The sequence below is a fragment of the Symphodus melops genome (assembly GCF_947650265.1).
Source record: "Symphodus melops genome assembly, chromosome: 7".
Lineage (NCBI taxonomy): Eukaryota > Metazoa > Chordata > Actinopteri > Labriformes > Labridae > Symphodus > Symphodus melops.
This window is the reverse complement of record NC_136697.1, coordinates 28,059,728-28,083,261: the sequence shown is the minus strand read 5'-3', so window position 1 is coordinate 28,083,261 and position 23,534 is coordinate 28,059,728. Positions and strand designations below refer to the sequence as shown.

The window sequence follows — 23,534 nt, the reverse complement described above, 5'->3', positions numbered from 1 at the left end:
GTCTCTAAATGTCCTACAGGAGTTAGAGTAACACATGATCTTCTGTTAGCCTCAGACAGGGGACTTCTATCTGTGCTCGTCCTGTTAGATCTTAGTGCTGCTTCTGACACGATTGACCATCAGATCCTGTTACAGGGACTAGAACAATGACTTGGAGTTACAGGGACTAGAACAATGACTTGGAGTTACAGGGACTAAAACAATGACTTGGAGTTACAGGGACTAGAACAATGACTTGGAGTTACAGAGACTAGAACAATGACTTGGAGTTACAGGGACTAGAACAATGACTTGGAGTTACAGGGACTGCTTTAAGTTGATTTAGATCCTATTTATCAGACAGGTCTCAGTGTGTTCATGATGAGTCCTCTATGTTCACCAAAGTTAGCCATGGAGTGCCTCAAGGATCAGTGCTTGGTCCTATTCTATTTACATTATATATGTTTCCTCTAGGTAGTGTTATGAGGAAACACTCCATGAACTTTCATTGCTATGCAGACGATACTCAGCTCTACATAGCAATGAAGCCAGAAGACACCAACCAGCTTCGTAAACTAGAAGCCTGCCTCAAGGACATCAGGACCTGGATGACTAGAAATTTCTTACTGCTTAACTCAGACAAAACTGAAGTTATAGTGATTGGACCTAAGAACCTTAGAGAGACTTTTTCTGACAATATGACGGCCCTTAGTAGTATTAGTGTAGCCTCTAGTACCACTGTTAGGAATTTAGGAGTTCTGTTTGATCAGGATATGTCCTTTGATTCCTTCATTAAACAAATTTCAAGGACAGCTTATTTTCACCTTCGTAACATCTCTAAAATCAGACAGATCTTGTCACAAAATGATGCTGAAAAACTAGTTTATGCATTTGTTACCTCCAGATTGGATTACTGTAATTCTCTATTATCAGGGTGCTATGGTAAATCTCTAAAGACCCTTCAGCTAGTCCAAAACGCTGCCGCTCGTGTTCTAACTAGTCTCAGTACTATATTAAGATAAGATAATCCTTTATTTATGTCGCGAGAGAAGAAATTTACAGTAAACTCTAAATCCAGAATGAAACTCCTCAAACAATCTGCTGTTGTGGAGAAAGTTACATAACTGATTAGCTACCACTTTCTCTAAGATCTTAGAGATAAAAGGAAGGTTAGATATACAGGGATTAAAGTTTTCCGTCTACATGATGAAATTCCGTCAAATTAAAATTATGAGACGGAACAAAAATTGGCATAGATTGGTGTGATAGGCTGCCGAAATTCGCAAGCATTCCTTATGCGCGGCGTGCCGTAAGCATTAGTGATGTGTCGGTCGCGAACGTAACGCCGGCTCTTTGAAGGGAACGACAGGAGCCGGCTCATCATTGGGAGCAGGGGATGATCAGGCAAAGAGGAGAGTTCATATTCTTAAGGGCCTTTTTGAGACCAACGTAAATTAGTTGGAGAAAACAATGGTGCTTGTTGACAGTGAATTGATCCGTTCTGACCAACCTGAATTTTTGTTTTGTTTTTGTCATTGATGCTGAAGTTTAGGCAATATTGGTTCTGTGAGCTGAAAGCTCTCTAATATTCGTTCTGATTTATCGCTGTGTGACGGTGCCTATGTGGCAGCCGCTTGAGCCGGGAAAGCACTTTGGATGTAGTGGGCTACTGATAAAGCTCTATATAATGCACATCATGTGGGTTGGGCATGCTGGATTTTTTTTCAGTCAAACCTTTTTTTTTAACTTGAATCCCTGGATATAGGTCTATAGTTAGCTAGAGTTCCTGAATCAAGAGTAGGCTTTTTAGGGAGCGGTTTAATTACAGCTACTTTAAATGACTGGAGTACATAACCTGCCGCTAAAGATATATTGATCATATTTAATATGGAGCTTGTAACAGTTGTGATTATGGAATGTACCTTTACCAATGTGTATACTGTGTCGCTTAGTGGCTACGTCATCAAGCAGCACCTGTGCTTCCTGCTCCTCGTGGAACGATGCGCACACTACGCTGGTCGGACGTATTTTGTTTCGCTCCTGTTTTCATAGAATAACAGTGATGGTCAAATATGGCACTATTTTGTTCATGTATGAAACGATAGTAGCCGTACAACCGGGCTTGATAAGGTTGGAGTGTTTATTTAATAAACGACGAGCATTGAAATCCCCGCATCCGTGTGGTCGTGAGTTTTTGCCTGCCGTTTTCCTCCACTCTCCACGGCCTTAACTTAGCAACGGACCCAAGACCATCACAAGCTGCTAACTAGGGGAAAGACTTCCTTAAACAGCTTGGTTGGGATTGGATCTAAAAGACAGGTTGACGGTTTAGACGCAGAAATAATCGAGTTTAGTTCTGAGAGGTTAATTGGAGAAAAACAGTCGAGGTTAGTATCAGAATGTGGAACCGTTTCTGCTGTATCTGAATTATAGGAGGAATCTGCACTGAATATAGGTAGTATTTACTAATTTAGTCTCTAATGTTTAGAATTGTATCATTAAAAAAGCTCATGAAATCATTACTGCTGAGGGCTAAAGGAATACATGACTATCTTACCAGATTAAACCAGACTCAGGAAGTCAGCCCTTCCTGTGTATGAGTGTGTCTGTGTGTGTGTGAGTGTGTCTGTGTGTGTGTGTGAGTGTGTTGGCATGAGTGTGTTTCTGGTTCTCTTTACAGATAACATTAAATCACCTGGGATCATTTGAGACTCAACTCAAGTTCATGACTTTATAACAAACGATATCATTTCTCGGAAATCCCTTTCTGTCATTCTGAAAGTGAAAGACAAAATCACACTGTGAGGCATTAGCTGTGTTTGTGTGGTGTATGTGGGTGTGTGTATGTTTGTGAGTGTGTGTATGTGGGTGCATGTGGGTGTGTGTGTATGTGTATGTGTGTGTATAAAAGAGCTGCAGCACTAACTCAGCTCGTCTTTTCTTCCTGTCACACTGACTGAGCGGTAAGTTGCTGAATAAACTTATCAATCTGAATTTTAAATCAAATGCTGAATTTCCTTCATGTTTTAACAAGACGCTCGGGTTATTTTTGAAACTAAAATCAGTTTGGAACAACAAGTGTTGAGATGTAGATCTGTAATTATTGTTTACTTTATGTCCCAGGAACTTTATCAGAAATGATCACTTATAGTTTGGTAAGATTGCAAAAATCTGTGAATAAATTCCTTACCAATAAATATCTTAACAAATGATTTCATTAAGGTGTCTTATAACACATTTACAAATATTTAAATCCAACTCCTGTAGGAACATCTGAGAGAGCTACTCAAAGTTTGGGTATCAAGAAGCTAATAAATGAAAACTGTAAAATGTTTCCTTCTGTCAAAGAGAAATTGTGAGGGGTCAAATTAAGGGGTCTTTCATGGATCTGAATCCACTGTAAACATTTGTTTTGAACAAAATCCACTAATTGGTGGATAAACGACCACGCCCACTTTTACATGTACATTTTGTTACCTTCCTAAAATAATAGACCAAGTCATTTTTCGGGTTTTCAGAAAACACAAAAAACTGAACCAAATATTTATATTTATTAATAATTTTACTCATAAAGGTTACGATAATAGATGACTGTTGACATACTAACAACAATGTCTGTCATTTATGGAACATAAGAGGAATAAATGACTTGGGTACATTTTTCAACATGCCCTTGTGACTTTGGCAATTTTAAACTTTCAACTCTGTCAACAATAAATCATAACTAACTGAACATGATGCTGAGGAGGCCTCACTCCCCCCTAAAGCTCTTCTACACTCTGCCAATGAAATGGTGATTAAATCTTCACAACAGCGTCCTGTGTCTCTAACTAGACTTTTCTCCTCTGTCGCCCCTCTCTAGTGGAACAAACTTCCAAACTCCAAAAGAGTCCAAGACCCAGCTCTTTAATAAATACCTGCGACCTTAATGATGATGATGAGGGTTTTTAAAATGATTGATGATGATGGTAACAATGTTTTTGTTTGATAATGGAGATGTTAAGATGGTTTATGAGAGGAAATGTATCTTTCAGCGAGGCTGAATCACAATCATGTATGTTCCCTGCATGTTCTTAAATAGGCTCCAGTTAATCAGATGGTTTATTGACAGATGTGATATCTCATGGCAGTATTAGTGGGAGAGGTCGACGAATAGATTTAAGATGTAACGCTCAGTTTAAGCAGACGTGTGCGTACGCACTGTTAGTGAATGAGGCCCATTGTCTTTTCACTTCAGAAAAATTAAACGGCCTGAGTAACTCTTGACATGGGCCATTACACTACGGGGGTAGAATCACATGATCTGTTCAACTGAGGATGGAGGTGATTTGATCAGAGGTGGCCAGCATCAGGAGGAGATGATTGAGACAAAACAATCATTTTTGTCACATAATGACTGAGGCCATTATTTTAGGAAGGTGATGATTTAAAACTAGCTTTATATTTTGATTTTAATATTTTGAAAAAAAGATGCTGTCAAAATGTCCCAGGGGTCCAGGTCTGAGTCTTCTCAGGACCCTGTCAGTGTCTCCAAAACTGGGGGTTGTAAGATGCCTTCCTTAACCAAATAAAAAAGTTTAAAGATTTAAAATTGGGTATTTTACAAATTATTGTGAAAATAAGTTTTGATTAAAAAAAAGGTTCAATCTTAAATTGAATTTTGGACTTCATTTTAAAATATTCTTGCAGCAGTAAAGACAGCATCAGTATCATAAAGAATACTTTTTTTTAAATGATTTTGGTTCCTAAAGGCAGCACAAGACTGGCAGAGCTTCCAAAGGCTGCAGACCTGAGTGCTGAAGATAACTGAGGACTGTCTCAGAGGCAGTTGAACACCATCAGACTTGTGACTGGCCAAACACACTGAAGTAAGCAAAAAGTACTTTTTGAAATAGAAATATTGGAATGATTCTTTGCTGTGCATACCCCCAGTTTGGCTCCTTTAAATCAGGGCCTTAAAACTATATTAGTCACTCAGGCTTTCCATTAGAAAATATACTTTCTGCCTTACTGCAACAAATTAGTTTGTTACTTCCTTTGTTACTTCATCGAGTACAGTCTTTTCTGTCTTTTAATGATGTCCGTTTTCTTAATGTCTGTTGCATTCTTTACTATAAAGAATACTTTACCATTTGAAACATGAATCTGTAGTGATATTGGGTCATATATGTAGGAGGAATGTGAAATATTTTTTGAATTTGTTGCCTACTTGAGAAAAAGCAGAAAATGTATTTTAAACTGATTTGAATTGAATACAACAACTCCCAGAATGCACGGCGCCGCAGGCCTCTCCCACTGATCTACAGTACACCATGTTGACCCCGCCCACCAGAGCTAGCCTTCATGGTACGAAGCTATCAGCTAACTAGGGTAGAGATGCCCCATGAATCACTGAGGCTTTCAGCCCATTGCTTCACCAAAAGGTTCACTACTCAAGGCCTCAATGAAACAGTGAATACTGCCATCTGCTGGATAAATTACAGTCAACGCCATAGTACCATGACCTGAGTGATTTACTTATGTGTGCAAAAACAGTAAACAATGGGTGTTTTTTTAGTATATTCATGTGTAAGTACATGGACAACAACACAGACATGGAACTCATTACTTAATTAAAATAACCATGACACCATTTAAAGTTTGTATTTTTATTCAAAAAAGGAAGTTTTTCCAATGTGTTTGGATTCAGGCGTTTTCTTCTTTTTGACAACTTAATTTATTCATGATACATAAAACAGTTGTACATATTTCACTTAAACATGTTATTATTAAGAATGAGTAACACTGCTGTGGCTCCCCAGTCACATCTTTATATCAAAGATGTCAAAGTAGAGTCCAGTTTATGTGACTGAAGAAGGTAACAGAAGGTGCACATACTAAATACAGGAGGGACATTTACAAGCACAATAATTGACATACATGTGTACACACACACACACACACAATTTTACACTCACAAACCAGTGTAACAGGAAAGAAATATATATCTCATATCAAAGCCCGACAGTGGAAGAAATCTACACTACTACTTCACCTACTCTCCTGGAAGGGAGGGAATATTACAAAAATCTGGGAATAAATTCCTCACCAAATTTCTTCACAAATGTGTTCAGAAAGGTGTCTTTTAAAACATTTAAATCCAACTGCTGTTGAGTTGCTCAAAGTACCTGGAATAGTACCTTATTTGAAAATAACCTTTGCTTTTGGTAGCTTATGAGGGGTCAAACTCAGGGTTCTTTAGGATTCTGAATCCATTGGAAATGGCCACGCCCACTTTTACATGTCAATTCACAGTAGCTGGATATGTTGATTTTTATATCTCAAATACTAGTTAAAGAACTATCCTGCACCACATTGTGAGACACTGAGAGGGGGTTCACGAGATGCTTTCCATCAACAAATACAAAAGTTGAATGATCTAAAATTTCACATCTTACCCATTATGGTGAAAAAAATATTCAAATATTAGTTGAATTTTAACTACAACTTCAGTGGCAAAGTATTGATGCTGAAATTAAATTGATGGTTAAAAAATTAATTGACATATTTGCATACAGTAAGTGAAACAATGTAGGTGTTTGTTGCTCCCTGCAAATGAAAATACACAGACATCACCTGAGTGTCTGTTTCTTAAATGTTGAATGTCCACTCAGTCCTACAGTTTATACACAGAGATTACTTATGTTCTGCTTCAAGCCTTTCTTACAACACATTTCTAAAACAAGGACAGTTGGGGTCCCTGGTCTCTAGCACAGTCTCTTGCAACTATATAATGCATAGCTGTTTTAGATGTACCCTGTTTATTTTAATTTGTTGGCTACCAGCCGGTTAGCATACAGTAGCTTCCAACTAAGTAATATGGCCGACCTTAAGTTTTGATTCTGACAGTGAGGTCCCGCCCACTGATCTGTGATTGGTCTGTAGCATCAGTGAAGGAGAACATGAGGAACTAGCCATGTAGTTCTTCCCTGCTAACCTCAAATTCTTTAAGTGATGTAATATGACGATTTTTGCGTCACTTAAAGAAACTTTCAGGCAAAAAAACAGTTTTTTTCTCGTCTCAGGGCAAAATGAGGGCTGGATTCACGACCATTAAACAATACTACCATGTTTCTAATGATACATAGCTTAATGTAAATGGGTAAAGTCACCCTTTAAGCTTTATTTTAATGTATTTCTGTTTTTTCTCTTTAAAGCACTGTAAATTGCCTTGTGTCTGAACAGCGTTATATAAATAAATTTGCCTTGCCATGCATCTCCCCCTAAACTGCCGACTTTCAAGATCCCAAAGAGAGAACAAAAAGATGGAAGTCACAATGCATGGGACCCTCATGCATTAAACTTTAAGGTCCATCTGAATGATCCATGTGTGCACTGAATTACTCTGATCGAGAGAGAATCAAACCTTTTACATCTTTTAATTGTTTCAGCAGAGGGATGTTCATCATGAGTCTGAAACAGGTTTGCGTTGTTGTTAATAGTGCCCCCGTATGTCACACAGGTTATACGGTTTAGTACAGGACTGGTCAGAAATGCTGCATCAGAATGAGCCACATAAGTCAGGATCATTTGCACACTGGCAGGTGTGTAGTTAATACCAGAGGAGACTTTCTGCAGTGTTTCCCTTACAGACGATATCTATGCGAACCGCTGACCATTTAAGCATTTTTATTTTCTTAAATTAGCTTGAATCCTTACACTTCCTCCATATTCTCTTAACAAAGAGGGATAGGGAGGTCCCCTATCCCCTTTAACTTTGCTACTGAACCCCTTGACAAAAGCATCAGACTAGACTCAGGCACAGGCACAGGCAGGGTCTAAAATTCACTTTTTGACTCAGAAGCCAAGTTGGCAGATAGATGAACAAAATTCAACATCCAAGCATTTGTTACACAGTCCCTCCGGGAAGTCGCGATGTTACGACTCAGTAACAATTCACGGAAACTCAACCAATCCCCGTGATTTCTGGGCGACCTTGCAATTTTGTCCAATCACCGCAACTTTCACCAATCAGAGTAGTCCCCCACGAAAACAGCGAGCTATACGTCACCAAAGTTTAGTGACCGTGGACCAAACTATCTTCCCTGTTTAACTGCACTCAGGAGAGTAAGCATGATGTGCTGCAGGTCCATCCTGTCTCCATGACAACAGTTTGTTGACAAAGTGCCGCTGTGTAGCTGAGACTGCTCCGTCACTTTTTACTGCATACACATTTTTTAACCCAGCAGACAGCGGGAGCTGCCAGAGACCTGCCTATTAGTTAGCTCAACTGTATGTTTCTGTGTTTTAGTTATTGGAGCTTGTGACATGACAAGTGGCTGTGAGAGATTTATGTGATTCTTTTATCACCAGATTAAACACCGTGTTGGCAAAAGTTGCAGTATTTGCATGGTATATGTTACACAGCGCATAAAAGAGAGAGTATTGTTGAGGTTTTCAGGAGCGAATACCTGACCAACGATTAGGTTGGGTTTTATAATGTAAAATTTAGTTGTCAAATTAACATTGATGAACTTTATTTAATTATTAATATAAATCAATAATTGTTATTAAACTGAGTTTAATAAAACCTCGGCGCACCACCCTGTAAACAGGGAACAACCAAAATATTACAAATGTCAGTGATGGCAGACACTGAACACAGGTCTCCCAAACTGGTCTACTGTCTAGAGACCGAGTTAATCTCTGTCTCGACCTGATCTATGTTTCTGCGGCGTCTGAAAAGCCACAGATCTCTATGTGTATGTCTGCCGAAAGGTGGATTTTTTATTTTTTTATTATGATCCCCATTAGCTGCCCATTTAATGACAGCTAGTCTCCCTGGGGTCCTCTTTAAAATATTTTCAACATGAGATTACACAGTACAATAAACACAAATGACAATCAAGAGACTTAAAAACATTACATTACAATCAAAATATTGCAAAGTGGAAGAGTGCGACAATTTCCAGCTTTCACAAGGTCATTTGCAGCAGTTCTTGGGTTACTGTCCTCTTAAATTTGTATTTGTTCTGAACTTTGCGTGATGAGACAGAGAGTCGATTCCAGATAGCCATTGCTCTGTAATGTGTTGTGCGTTTCAGAAAATTTGTCCTGGGGAGCAGGAGTTTTATGTCACCACCTAGTGCCTGCCTGGTGGCATATAGGTGTCCGCTTCCTACAAAGACAAGCTTCTCAGAAAGAAACTGTGGCTGTTCCATAAAGACTGCGATCCACATTGTTAATGTTAATCATAGTTTGTGAGCCAAGACAGGCGTGAGTGCATCAGGGCCACATTAGTCCTCAGAGAGTACTGGAGGACAGTCCTCGCTGCCCTATTTTGTGCCACTTGAAGCTTTTGAAAGTCTTTTTGTGATGCAGATGACCATATGATTGGACAGTATTCTAAATGACAGAACAAGAGACTGAACAACCAGTTTAGCAATGGACATATGAATATATTACATACATTTTCTAGAAATTGCAATACCAGTCCCCATTTTAGTTAGTATTCAATTAATATGAGCTGACCAAGACAAGTGAGAGTCCAAGGTGATGCCCAGTAATTTGGCTTGCTTCACTTGTCTTAGCTGCAGCCCATTTACTAACAAGTTCAGAGAGGGCTTGTTGGTTAGTTTTGTTTTGCTGAATATCATAGATGTTGATTTGTCTACATTTAAAGCTAATTTATTGTCTTTTACCCACTTGCTTATATTCTGTAGGTCATGATTTAATAGGTTTGAAACATCATGAGGAGTTTTTGCAGAACAGTACAGTGTGGAATCATCAGCATACATGACCACAGTTGAGTGTTTCACCATAAAAGGTAGGTTGTTTGTAAAGATCGAGTATAGCAACGGCCCGAGGCAGCTACCCTGGGGCACTCCGCAATGTACTGCCTTAGTAGATGAATATTGACCATTAAAGAACACTCGCTGCTTTCTATTGTATAGGTAGCTCTCCATCCATGATAGAGATGAAGGTGTAAAACCATGGCATTCTAATTTTTTAAGCAGTATTTTGTGATCTATCAGGTCAAACGCTGCATTGAAATCCAACATCACTGCTCCTACTAATCTGTTTGCATCGATTTCTTCTAAACCAGTTGTCGGTCATATGAGTTCATATAGAAAAAATATTTAGGAACTTGTCCAACAGCAATCTTTTCCATTACTTTGCTGAGTAACAGTAATAGACTGATAGGTCGACTATTCTGTCCTGTAGATGTTGCTCTTTTATTTTTAGGCAGTGGTATGACTTTAGCCTCCTTCCATTTCTCTGGAAATATGCCCTGCGACAAACTTAAGTTGACCAAATGAGCGATGGGAAAGGACAGCGCTTCAGCTGCAACCCTGATGAGCCTGTAGTCCAAGTGGTCCATAGGAAGAGGTCTTAAAATGGTCTTTCCATCAGGAAGAGCTGCAAGAATTTTTCCAACAGAACCTCTGTCGACTTGGTTGAATGTGAAAGAATGGTTCTTTCCACTCATCATCTTGCTTAATATTGCATCATAAGATGCTGCGGTATTTGAACACATACAAGATCGAAATTTCTCTACCTTACTAATGAAGTAATTGTTGAAATAATTAGCAATTCCCTCTGGATCTGTAATGAACACTCCATCATTTTCAACATATGAAGCAGCTGAGTGCTTCCTCCTGCCCATTAATTCATTTAAAGTGTTCCATAGTTTTTTACCATAATTTTTTGCTTCGTTAATCTTTTCCTGGAAGTACTCTTTCTTCTTCTTTCTGTTCATTTTGACTCCTTTATTTCTGAGAGTTCTGTATTGTTCTTGATCAGCTGATTCGCGGGAAATCTTAGCTTTTGTTTTAGCGTTGTCTCTGGACATTATTAAATTCTTAAGCATTTTGTCCAACCAAGGGGCACTTTTATTAGATAGATAGATAGATAGATACTTTATTGATCCCGAGGGAAATTCAGGGCATCCAGTAGCAGTATACAGACAGGCAGGACACAAGACATTAGTTACAATACAAAACATTGGTTACAATACACACCCGATAAAACTTATATAGCATAATGTACCTAACCTGTGAGGAGAGAGGCTAACCTTCTAGAAACTAGTTACATGTGTATGTACAGAGGTCTTTGAGCTTATGCCAGAGGTGTGAGTACAGTCGTTAGGTGAAACCAGGAGTGATTAGGGTGATTTCCATTTAAGTACCCAACTATTGAGGAGCAGATTAGCATAAGTGTCAAAGACAATAGAGTGAAACTTGACCTAGTTAGGGTGATCATGTCAACCATTACAGATGTAGCATAACACAACAGTAGGATGAAACCAGACATGATTAGGGTGATTATCTTAAAGTGACCTGTGCTCAGTAAGTGACTATCGATATGCATTAAAGTGTCCAACTGGGGGCTGACTCTGAGGTCAGCAGTGCAGATGAGGAGTGAGAAAAAAAGTCCAGGGTTCACCGTGTGCTTCTTCCCTGCCGTGACAGTGAAGTGTTGTACAGTCTTATTGCCAGGGGGACAAAAGAGTTCTTGAGTCTGTCCGTGGAGCACGACTGTGACAGCAGTCTGTCACTGAACATGCTCCTCTGACCGGTGAAGGTGCTGTGCAGAGGGTGTTGTGTGTTGTCCATGATGGAGAGCATTTTGTCCAGAGACCTCCTCTCTACCACTGTCACCAGTGAGTCCAGCTCTGTGCCCACCACAGAGCCGGCCCTCCTCACCAGTCTGTCCAGGCGTGCTGCGTCCCTCTTCTTGCAGCTTCCTCCCCAGCACACCACGGCGTAGAAAAGGACGCTGGACACCACAGACTGGTAGAACATCTGCAGCAGCTTTTTGCAGATGTTGAAGGACCCCAGCCTTCTCAGGAAGTACAGACGACTCTGTCCCTTCCTGCAGGTAGTGTCCATGTTAGGCGACCAGTCCAGCTTGTCATCCAGTTGCAGCCCCAGATACCCGTAGGTCCTGACCACCTCCACGTCGACCCCCCCGATGGAAACAGGTTCTAGATGTGGTTTGTTTCTTCGGAAGTCCACCACCATCTCCTTGGTCTTGGAGGTGTTTAGCTGCAGATGGTTGTCACTGTACCACGTCACGAAGTCCTCAATCAGGCTTCTGTACTCCTCCTCCTGTCCATCCCTGACACAAGCAACTATCGCAGTGTCGTCCGAGTATTTCTGCATGTGGCAGAGCTCAGAGTTATACTGGAAGTCAGAGGTGTACAGGGTGAACAGGACGGGGGAGAGCACAGTCCCCTGTGGTGCTCCGGTGCTGCTGACCACAGTGTCAGATGTGCAGTCCTTCAGTCTGACGTACTGTGGTCTCTCTGTGAGGTAGTCAGTGATCCACCTCACCAGGTACGAGTCCACCCTCATCTCGGTCAGCTTGTCTCTCAGTAGGAGGGGATGGATGGTGTCGAAAGCGCTTGAGAAATCAAAGAACATGATTCTCATCACGCTGCTCCCTTTGTCCAGATGAGAGTAAGCCCTGTGTAGGAGATAGAGGATGGCGTTGTCCACGCCCACCTTTGCCTGGTATGCAAACTGCAGGGGATCCTGTGCGTGTTGGACCTGGGGTCTGAGGTGTTGGAGCAGCAGCCGTTCAAAGGTCTTCATAACGTGGGATGTCAGAGCGATTGGTCTGAAGTCGCCTGGCTCACTGGGGTTTTTCTTCTTGGGGACCGGGGTGAGGCACGAGGTCCTCCAGAGTACAGGAACCTTCCCAAGCCGGAGGCTCATGTTGAAGATGTGCTGAAGTGGCTCCCCCAGCTCAGCAGAGCAGGCCTTTAGCATCCTGGGACACACCTTGTCCGGGCCTGCTGCCTTCCTGGGGCGGAGTCTCTTCAGCTCCTTTCTAACCTGGTCTCTGGTGATGGTGGGGGGGAGGGGGGATGGATTGTCACTGGAGGTTGTGTCTGTCCTGGTGGAGGTGTTGGGGGGAGTGAGAGGGGGGGAGGGGGTGTGTAGAGGGGTGCTGGGGGGACAGGCACTGGCTGCAGCGACGGGGCTGTCGAACCTGTTAAAAAAACAAGTTGAGCTGGTTTGCTCTCTCAGGGTCCCCGTCTTCTGCGTTGTTATTTTTCTTCTTTCAGCCTGTGATGGTTGTCATGCCCTCCCAGACCTCCCTCATGTTGTTCAGCTGCAGCTTCTGCTCTACCTTCCTACTGTACTCCTCCTTTGCCTCTCGGAGTCTGACCTTGAGTTCCCCCTGCACACGCTTCAGCTCTGCCTGGTCTCCCTCCTTGAATGTCCTTTTCTTCCTGTTAAGGATCTCCTTGACATCGCTGGTGATCCAGGGCTTGTTATTCGGGAAGCAGCGCACAGTTTTAGTGGGAACCACAACGTCCATACAGAAGTTCATGTAGTCAGTTGTGCAGTGTGCGACCCCCTTACTCACAGTTCTTTTTGCGAGGACCATGCTTGTCAACAATTTTAGTGTCTCCATAAACCTATCAAGGGCTGAGTCAGGGTCTCTGTGATCACACACTTCTGACCAGTCCACACCTTGGATTTCACCCACATAGTACTCTTGGTTAAAATATCTATATGTTCTTTTATCAATTATTTTACAGCCACCTTTAGGCAGTTTGGTTTTCCTTGTGACTCCTATGATATTATTCCATAATATCATAGGAGCTAGACTCATTTCTCACTCCTCATCTGCACTGCTGACCTCAGAGTCAGCCCCCAGCTGGACACTTTAATGCATATTGATTGTCACCTTACTGAGCACAGGTCACTTTAAGATAATCACCCTAATCATGTCTGGTTTCATCCTACTGTTGTGTTATGCTACATCTGTAATGGTTGACATGATCACCCTAACTAGGTCAACCAGTGGGCACAGAGACTGCTTTGGAGTACTGTTCAAAAGCGTTTGTAAATATATGGTCTATACATGTGGCAGATGACCCCTGTGTCCTGGTGGCACCCTTGTTGGCTGAGTTATGTTTGTTTTAGGCCACATGTTATAGTTGTAGACTTAAGCTTGTTATGCATTGGACAGTTTGGTGACAGCCAATAAATGTTAAGATCACCTAAAATGAATATCTCTCTGTTTTGATCACAAACAGCATCAAACATATCCAATATGCCATCCAAATATTGAGTGTGTGCAAGGGAGAGAGAGAACAGTACACCCTGAGAGCTCGATCACAACCTGGAACTCAGGCACAACTCATAGTATAGTTTACTTCACTACCAGAAGCCAGTGGCCAAATTTGTATTAGACGGCATTCACACTAGTCTTTCTGATGATAACTTCTATTACCCGGTTATGATGGTAGAGTTCACAAAGAAACACACACGGGACGCAGCAGCCCAAATAAAGAAAACAAAACAGGTTTTACTCCCGTAAAACCCAAGACGCAGTGGTCAAATACCAAGCAAATATTATCACAGTTTCACAATAATAACTTGGTTATTAAACACTCTCTAAAGCTATCTGCCCATACTTATAGCTAAGTCTCACTTGTAACCGTTTTGTCTGCGGTTGATGGAAGCAGAAGCAAAAGGATCCTTCGCTGGGACGGTTTTCAGCCGTCTCCGTGCAGTTAAGTGGTGATGGCGGTACGTCCAAGGGGTTGAGCAGGGGCTTCCGTCGAGCGAGTTGATTTCCTTTCTTTACAGGATGGAACAAGACATAATCAAACCACAGATTTAAATCAGGCATTGGATCATTCTATCAGACCAGAAAATCAGAAAATGATCACAAATACATTTTCTGCCTTTTCTTTTAATCGTGACCTGACCACCTCCGCTCCCCAGTGAAAACACCCCAGCATTACAACAAACTCAAAAAAAGAATCTGAGAATAATAAATCAGCTTTAATCTATAAAACAAGCTTTTTCTTTATTAAGCTTTGACAAAGTTGAACATATAAAATGAGAATATTATTATAATATTATTACTAGTGGGCGTGCGTGTATTACTGACTGCTCCAGTTACTTCTGACTTGTATTTGTGTTTTATTCAAAACATGTAATCCATGTTTTTCCATACTTAAAAACGTTGAATAACATAATGGTGATTTCTTTCTTCTCCATTTGGTTTGCTAGACAATGTGGAATACTTACAGGTTTAAATGATATACCAAACAATCTTAACAAGCTGTTGTCCATTTTGTCCAGTTAAGACCAAGCAATGGCCTCTGAAGCCGGTGAGACGATGGAGGTGGCGGCTCTCGGTCGGCCTTTCGGCCTCGGGATGTTGTACGACTGCCGCAAAGACCAACTCGTGCCTGGTACTGTAGAACTGAGATTTAAATTCAATAATCTTTTCCTCTCAAATCATTGAATCACTTCATCAAATATCATTCCCATGGATGTTGTCCCAACAGCTTCTCCAGTTACACTTTGCCCAAAAGCTGAAATTGATTATTGCTTCTTCTTTTGCAGGAATCACCCTGTGGGACCGTGGTGACCTGATGAAGCATGTTGGAGAACGACCACAGAAATATAGTGAATTTGAGATTGTTGCCTCTGAATCTATTGAGGATAAATCCTCTGCACTCGATGTTAAAGCATCATTGAAGGCAAGTTTCTTGGGGGGACTTGTAGAGGTTGGTGGATCAGCCAAATACCTAAACAACAGTAAGATTTCCAAAAACCAAGCCAGAGTAACACTGAACTACAAAGCAACTACAAAGGTCCAGGAACTGTCGATGGATCATCTTGGACCACAAAATGTGAAGCACCAGCATGTTTTTGAGAAAGGTTTAGCAACACATGTAGTCACAGCGATTCTTTATGGGGCACAAGCCTTCTTTGTCTTTGACCGTGAAGTTTCTCAAAAAGAAGATCAACAACACATTGAGGGAAACTTGAAGCTAGTGATCAAGAAACTTCCTTTTCTTTCTATCGAGGGTGATGGTTCACTGAAAATGGATGACAAGGACAAAGCTAGTGTTGAGAACTTCTCCTGCAGTTTCTTTGGAGACTTTTCTCTTGAGAAAACTCCAACATCGTTTCAGGAAGCAGTACAAGTCTACCAAAGTCTGCCTAAACTGCTGGGAGCCAATGGAGAAAACGCAGTACCAATGAAGGTCTGGCTGCTGCCTCTGACAATGTTAGATTCTACTGCTGCTAAACTTGTACGTCAGATAAGTGAAGGTTTAGTTCAAGACTCACAGAGTGTCCTGGAGGACCTCAGTGAGCTGGAAATGAGGTGTAACGATACACTGAGAACCACCACATCACAGCAGTTCCCACAGATCAGCAAAAAGATTAAAACTTTTAAACGTAGGTGCTCTGACTTCAAACTGGAATTCCAACAAACTCTGGCAAAGAAACTTCCATCGATCCGAGGAGGAGGAGAAGAGGAGGCTGTGCTCGCAGATGTCCTGAGGAAAATACATTCTTCTCCATTCAACAGCAAAAACCTGAATGAATGGATGGATTGTAAAGAGAGAGAGATCGACACATTATTGTCTTTAACAGAGATGATGAAGAACACAAAGGTTGTACCATCTGAGAATGACCTTTACAAAGAAAGTCTAAGAACAGGGCATGTTGTGTGTTTTGTTTTCACCTCACTGGGAATCAATGAACCGTACCTCTCAGCTTTGTCAGACTACTTAAGACAAAAACCAGAAAACCCTCAAGATCCACAGACTCAGGATGTAGAGAAGGAACAATGGTATGTTTCTGCAGAAGTAGCAGATGTCATGTGGGAAAAAGCAGAAGTGTTTAGTGACTTTGCAGAGGCCAACCAGGAGAACAAGAACACTAAGTTCATGGCAGTCGGAATAACAAATGAGACACAGAAAGGTTTGAGCATCTACCTTTATAAAAAAACCCGTCTTGTCACAAAGAACTTTGAGCCGCCTTCAACGCCTGAAACAGTCACAGTCAGAGACGTAAACCACAACAGTGTGACACTGAAGATTGATCCACCAAAGTTTGGATCAGAGAGCGTCACCTCCTACTCTGTTGAGTACTGTGTCAGTGGAGAGGAAGGATGGAAACAACAGACAGCATCAAAACCTGGAGAGGTCACAGTGGGTGATCTGAGTCCAAACACAGAGTATATGATCAGGTGCAGAGCAGTGACCTCTGTAGGTGTTGGACCAGCCAATCAGGTCAGTGGTTCCATTAAAACCTTACCCTGCAGCCCTCCTGGAGAACCTGATGTGAACGTCTGCACAACAAAGACCAAACCTCTTGAAGACGGCTTTCTTGACAATGAGAACTTTGAGCCGCCTTCAAAGCCTGAAACAGTCACAGTCAGAGACGTAAACTACAACAGTGTGACACTGAAGATTGATCCACCAAAGTTTGGATCAGAGAGCGTCACCTCCTACTCTGTTGAGTACTGTGTCAGTGGAGAGGAAGGATGGAAACAACAGACAGCATCAAAACCTGGAGAGGTCACAGTGGGTGATCTGAGTCCAAACACAGAGTATATGATCAGGTGCAGAGCAGTGACCTCTGTAGGTGTTGGACCAGCCAATCAGGTCAGCGGAGCCATTAAAACCTTACCCTGCAGCCCTCCTGGAGAACCTGAAGTTCAAGCCAACTCAAGTGAGATATCAGTGAGCTGGAAGAAACCTGCTGAGCTCGGACAAGGTGTTCACATTTTGAGCTACATGGTGGAGTACGCTGAAACAGACAAAGAGGAGGATCTGCAGTGGAAACAAATGACAACAAGAGATGAGAAGACGATCATTTCAGGACTTCAGTCAGAGACAGAATATGTTGTCAGGGTCAGATGTGATTGTGGTGCAGCTGGCAGAAGCAAGGAGAGCATCACTGTGAAAGTCTGCACAACAAAGACCAAACCTCTTGCAGAATTACTCAAACAGAAAAGCAAAAGAATAAAAGATGCCTCACCCTCAGTTTACAAACTGAGTCTGGAAAAAGAAGACATGAACATAGATGGATGTCGCAGGTTTAACTTTGGAAGAGAAAACATGAAACCGAACCAAACAATAATGCTTATGGGAGCAACTGGATCAGGAAAGTCGACTCTGATCAATGGAATGATCAACTACATTGTTGGAGTGAACTGGAAGGATGATTTCAGGTTTACATTAATTGAAGAGGATGAGTCCAGATCACAAGCAGAAAGCCAGACCTCTGAAGTCACTGTGTACAAAATCAACCACCAGGAAGGCTTTAAAATAGGTTACTCAGTGACCATCGTTGACACTCCAGGGTTTGGAGATACAAGAGGCATAGAGAGAGACAGGGCGATCACAGAACAGCTGAGGAATCTCTTCTCTTCACAGCGTGGTGTAAGTGAGATGGATGCTGTGTGTTTTGTTGCTCAGGCCTCTTTAGCTCGACTCACAGCGACACAGAAATATGTGTTTGATTCTGTGCTCTCAATCTTTGGCAAAGACATCGCAGAAAACATCAGGGTTCTGGTGACGTTTGGTGATGGTCAGCGCCCACCAGTTCTGGAGGCGATCAAGACTGCAGGTGTCCCGTGTCCAAAAACAAAGGACGGGCTGCCGATTCACTTCAAATTCAATAACTCAGCTTTGTTTGCAGAAAACAAATCACCAGCTGCAGACAGCAAAAGTGATGATGATGAAGAGGGAAACTTTGATGAGATGTTCTGGAACATGGGGACAAAAAGCATGAAAAGGTTCTTTGATGCTTCGAATCAAATAGAAACTAAAAGCTTGACACTGACAAAGGACGTCCTCAAAGAAAGAAAGCAGATCGAAAATTCAGTTGTAAAGTTGCAGGAGCAGGTTAAAGTTGGGTTAGCCAAACTCGAGGAGATAAAAGAGACAGGGGAACAACTGAAGGAGAATGAGGCAGAGATCAACAGAAACAAGAACTATGAGATTGAAGTCACTGTAACAAAACCTGTTCAGGTAAATGTTTCTGGTACTGGAGTGTACCTCACCAACTGTCAGCTGTGTCATATGACCTGTCATGATAATTGTGCCTATGCAGATGACAAAGACAAAATTCACTGTTGTGCAATAGGATCAGATGGACACTGTAAAGTGTGTCCAAAGAAATGTATCTGGAGTCTGCATTTCAACATGAAATACAAATGGGAGTATAAAGCAGTTCAAGAAAAACAAACACTGTCAGACCTGAAAAAGAAGTATGACATAGCTCAAGGGGCCAAGTCACCTGTTGAGGCAATGATTGCAAAACTGAAAGCTCAATATAAAACTGTGCAGGATACTTTGAATGATCTAGTTTCTGAATCTGCAAAGTGTCTAAACAGACTCAAAGAGATCGCACTGAAGCCAGATCCTCTCTCCACTCCAGACTACATCGACACGCTCATTGAAGGAGAGAAATCTGAGGGCAAACCAGGCTGGCAGAAACGAGTTCAGTCCCTGACAAAGATGAGAGAAGAAGCAGAGATCATGGCTAAAGTAAACAGAGGAGAGACCCTCCACAGAAGTCTTAAGTTTTAATCTGGGTCAAACGGGCAACAAAAGCAACCAATAACAGACAACCTCAACCGGAGAATGCAGCACTGTGACTACAACCAAGAGACGAAAACTAAACTGGCTCTTCAGTTAACATCAGAACACAATGATGGCCAACAAAGCCGCTCAAAGACGACACATGACGATGTCTGACAGATATCACAAGAAAAAGAATAGATTCAGTTTGACGTGTTCAGGCCAAGATGCTTAATATCAAAACAGAAGTCATTAGATGTGGAAGAGGATCATTGTTGTCATCTCAGAAACAACAAAAACATCCACAGTACCAGGATGGACACCATTGCCCTCATGAGACATAAACAAACGCTGCCTACAAGTGGAGGCCATGGTTGCTTTTTTAAACCAGCTACGAGCATCATCAGTGTAGATATACAAGCGAGCTCTGGCAGGAAACGATTTGTGAAAACAGATCAGCAGGGGACAGAGGAGCAATCGAGCTGAATGTCAACATTTCCTTTATAACCAAGAAAAAGGACAATTACAAATATGTATGAAATCAAGAGTCCAATTTAAATGTCCGACCACTTTCTTCACTAGAACCATCAAGTCATTTCTGAAAAACGTTCAAACCTGTGTCAACAAGTCTGCAGCTTTATAAGCTCAGAAAACTTTGGTATTGAATTTGTGATTTTTACTTCTTATTTTAACGTAATTATTATTTTTGGGTGTTTAAAGATCATAAAGTTATTTGTAATTGTTGAATTTGTTTTTACCATATTTGAGTTTGTTTCATTTATTACCATTTAATCTGTTTATCGTATAATCATGTCTGCTTTTTATTGCTTTCACATATTATTCATGTTTGCATCTTTTATATAATCCTGAACCGATGGTGATACAAACCTGTCATTTGATAAGTTCTGCAAATTCTGAAGTTGATGCAGCTGCATGGTTGATGTTTTTTTCAAGGTTTTGGACAAAGAGCCAGTTTGGTTTTAAAAGACTTTGATACGATGATCAGGAGGCTTTTTTTACTCTCACTAAAAGACTCCACGTCACTCTGATTCTTAAAATTCACTTTTTGGGACTAAAGTGTCCACAAACTCGGGTTCAAAGTTTTGATCTTTTATTTTTTTACCTTCATTTTTACATTTTACTTTATTGATTTGTATTTGAATTTTTAAAGACTTTGTCAGATTTTTACCTTTTTGATTTTTCAATAAATGTTCTTAAAACTTAAATAATTGACTGATTTGTTTTAATAGATGTTAATTGTCCACTGAGGTAGGCAACTTTTCTGTAAAAAGCCCCTCACACCACAAAGGCTTTGAGCCTGTCTTAAGGAGGCGGCGTGGACCTCAGGAGGTCAGCGTTGACCTTTCACATCACGGTAAACGTCTACTGACTTTCACTCCACACCTCATACACACCTAGCATCCAAGTTAAGGAGAGTTGCTGTTAAAAGTTAAAGTTGAATCTAATCATTCAGATGTTGGGCAGTAAATCCTCCCACTCACAAACTGAAAGATCATTAAATAATTAATAATTGTTATTGAGTTCAAACTGTTGTGTGGTTCCCTCTGATGAGTCAGCATGTTTCTTCACCATTGACTCCATGACCTTACTATTATAGACTGTTTATAGGACCTGCATTTATTTGACTGTCCAGCAGGGGGAGACTTAACTAGCTGTTCAACAAGTGTGATTGTATAGAAGTCTGAGATAACGTGGTCCTACTTCTTCAGATTCCCTCCGTAAACATTTTCCTAAAGAGTTCAGATTTGATATTAAACTGTTTTACTTCAGCTTATCTTTGTGTAATCATCAGCACATCAAATATTGAAATCAGTTCGACTATAGTGACATCATTATAATATACATCTATGTGCCACTAAGTATTTAATATGTGAACATTGACTTTTCAGACTGTTTGCACTCACAGTGCCGTATTTATCTGAGCCATCATCATGTCTTTGTACTTTCATATTGATTCCAGAGCAGGGTCATATTCTTGTCCCGGTCTGGGAGTCTGTGATTTAGTGTTGGGGAGTTCCACATACAGTAATAATCACAGCTTCAAATGACTGTCTGAATGGGGCTTATGATAGGTGTGTGTTTTTACCCAAAGTCCTAAATCTGGTTCGGTGCAGTTCTGTGGAACAAACTCCTCGCTGACCTGAGATCTGTAGAAACTTTAAGTTCTTTTAAGATGGGAAACTTCAGCCCGTCCACCACAGACTGGAACAGGTCAGCATTGTGATGCTTTCTGTCATCTAAATATCAAGTTATATAAATATTTTTATTACCAAAAGACAATCATCTTTCGTCGCTCCAGAATAAGACGTTCTCATTGCCACCATGTTTGTTTTACTGATTTGTCCCTTGGCTGAGTCGGAGCCTGCAGATGAAACATGCCACAGGAACAGTTTTCTGTTGGATTTCTCCAGGTAACAAAATCTGGATACTGAAGTCCATGTAAACACACTTGTTGATCTGCATGTTAAGGCTTGTATATGTTAAGATCAATATTGCTTTTGTATTCCAATCACTGAATGTCCTTCATGTAGATTAAATAGTTCTTGCTGTTTTTACTTTATGAATTTGTGGTGTTGATGAAGCTTTTGCAGGTTAAAACTGAATTTGCTGATGAAGTTTGTTTTTAATGATAACACGTGTAACATTGTTTAGGGGAGCTCAAGTCATTCACAACATTGATCACTTAAGAAAAATGAACATCTGCCTCTGAAGTGGAGACCAAGATCCCTGTTCTACTACTAGATTCAAAATATGTCAGATTTTAGCATCAAAATATTAACTCAATGCATTTTGGGTGTTGCGTGTTCTTATATTATTTTTGTGTATATTACTTAAAATACAAGTAATGAAATTACTATGTTGTACTGGAAACAGTGTGTTATGATTAAGATGCTGTAATAAATTGATTTAATTGGCTTCATGGTCTCATCAGATATGTTTTTGTCTTCTTTCTGCCTTTAATAACACTTAAAACTGAAAATGTGTTTTATTGTTTATTATTCTTAAAAAACAAAGAACCATAAAAGTACAGTATGATCTGAAGTGCATATTTGAGCCTGACCTGAATTCACAGCGCCCCCCAGTGGAGAGTTGTGTTAATACAACAGAAATAAATCTATCTTAGGATTTCCCTAAATCTATATTGAATTGGGAAAATAATACTTGCAATGTATTGATGAATCAAATTTTTTTAATGAGCCCGAGAGTTTATGTTCACTCAGCTAAAGTGTTGAACTCAGTAAGGAAACCAAACAAACGATGACTCATCATTTCACCTTGAACTTTAATGTCTAACCTTTAATTTGGAAGAGTGAAATTATTTCCCTCGATCACAAAATCATGTATGCATTCATGAAAAGGAAAATGTGAGGAAGAACATGTTTAGGTTTCGTCAGCAGGTCTGTCTTTAATTTCAAGACCACTTATAAAAGTACCCAAGACCAGAGTATTCAGAGAGCGAGTCAAGTAAGCAAGTCTTTATTTATACAGCACTTTTAAAACCATTTGTTACAAGGTGCTTCACAAATGCAACAATTAAAAACAAGAAAACATACACAAAGAAAGAGGGAAAAATATGGAGTCATGCAGTGCTTTGTATGTAAGTAATAGGATTTTGTAATGTGCTCTGACTTACTGGAAGCCAATGAAGGGAGGTTAGAACAGGGGACATGTGAGATCGAGTTAATCTAGCTGCTGCATTTTGGACAAGCTATAAATGGTTTAGTGTTGATTAGCTGAGGCATGTGTAGAGGGAGTTACAGTGGTCTAAACGGGAGAAACTGTTTTTTAAAGTGTGAATTATTATTTGAAGATCTGACTGGGAGAGCATTGTTCTGATTCTTGAGATATTCCTTAATTGTAGGAAACAGGACTGTAAAAGTTTAGTGGTGTGGGTCAAAAATGATTCTGAGGTTCTTATCGGTTGGTTTGAGACGCCCATTAACTGTTCTACTGTCGTTATGAAGTGAGTCAAGACCAAGACCAAGGCATATCTGAGACCAGAGTACTAAGAGACAGAATCAAGACCAAGACCAAGGCATATCTGAGACCAGAGTACTAAGAGACAGAGTCAAGACCAAGGCATATCTGAGACCAGAGTACTAAGAGACAGAGTCAAGACCAAGGCATATCTGAGACCAGAGAACTAAGAGACAGAGTCAAGACCAAGGCATATCTGAGACCAGGGTACTAAGAGACA

The 23,534-nt window shown here is 40.7% G+C and overlaps 1 protein-coding gene and 1 long non-coding RNA gene across 10 annotated transcripts in view; one reads left to right on the top strand and one right to left on the bottom strand.

Annotated features, from left to right (window-relative positions):
- The window catches only part of LOC306826157 (uncharacterized protein), a 79,138-nt gene that overhangs the window by 14,505 nt on the left and 41,099 nt on the right, over positions 1 to 23,534 (top strand). For 3 of the 9 annotated variants that reach the window (XM_079347294.1, XM_079347292.1, XM_079347291.1), the window contains exons 3-5: positions 4,735 to 4,847; positions 15,069 to 15,181; positions 15,336 to 20,544. In XM_079347294.1, the coding sequence (XP_079203420.1) occupies positions 15,082 to 15,181; positions 15,336 to 19,324 (4,089 nt within the window). In that variant the 5' untranslated portion in view covers positions 4,735 to 4,847; positions 15,069 to 15,081 and the 3' untranslated portion in view covers positions 19,325 to 20,544. Of the gene's footprint in view, positions 1 to 469; positions 2,943 to 4,730; positions 4,848 to 13,775; positions 15,182 to 15,335; positions 20,545 to 23,534 lie in introns of those variants that run through there. The other 6 variants (XM_079347295.1, XM_079347296.1, XM_079347298.1 and 3 more) reach the window with 6 other exon arrangements.
- LOC306826171 lies at positions 20,084 to 22,440 on the bottom strand. The gene is made up of 2 exons (XR_013779379.1): positions 21,973 to 22,440; positions 20,084 to 21,483 (listed from the first exon to the last, which is right to left on the bottom strand). It is a non-coding gene; the product is annotated as an uncharacterized lncRNA (long non-coding RNA).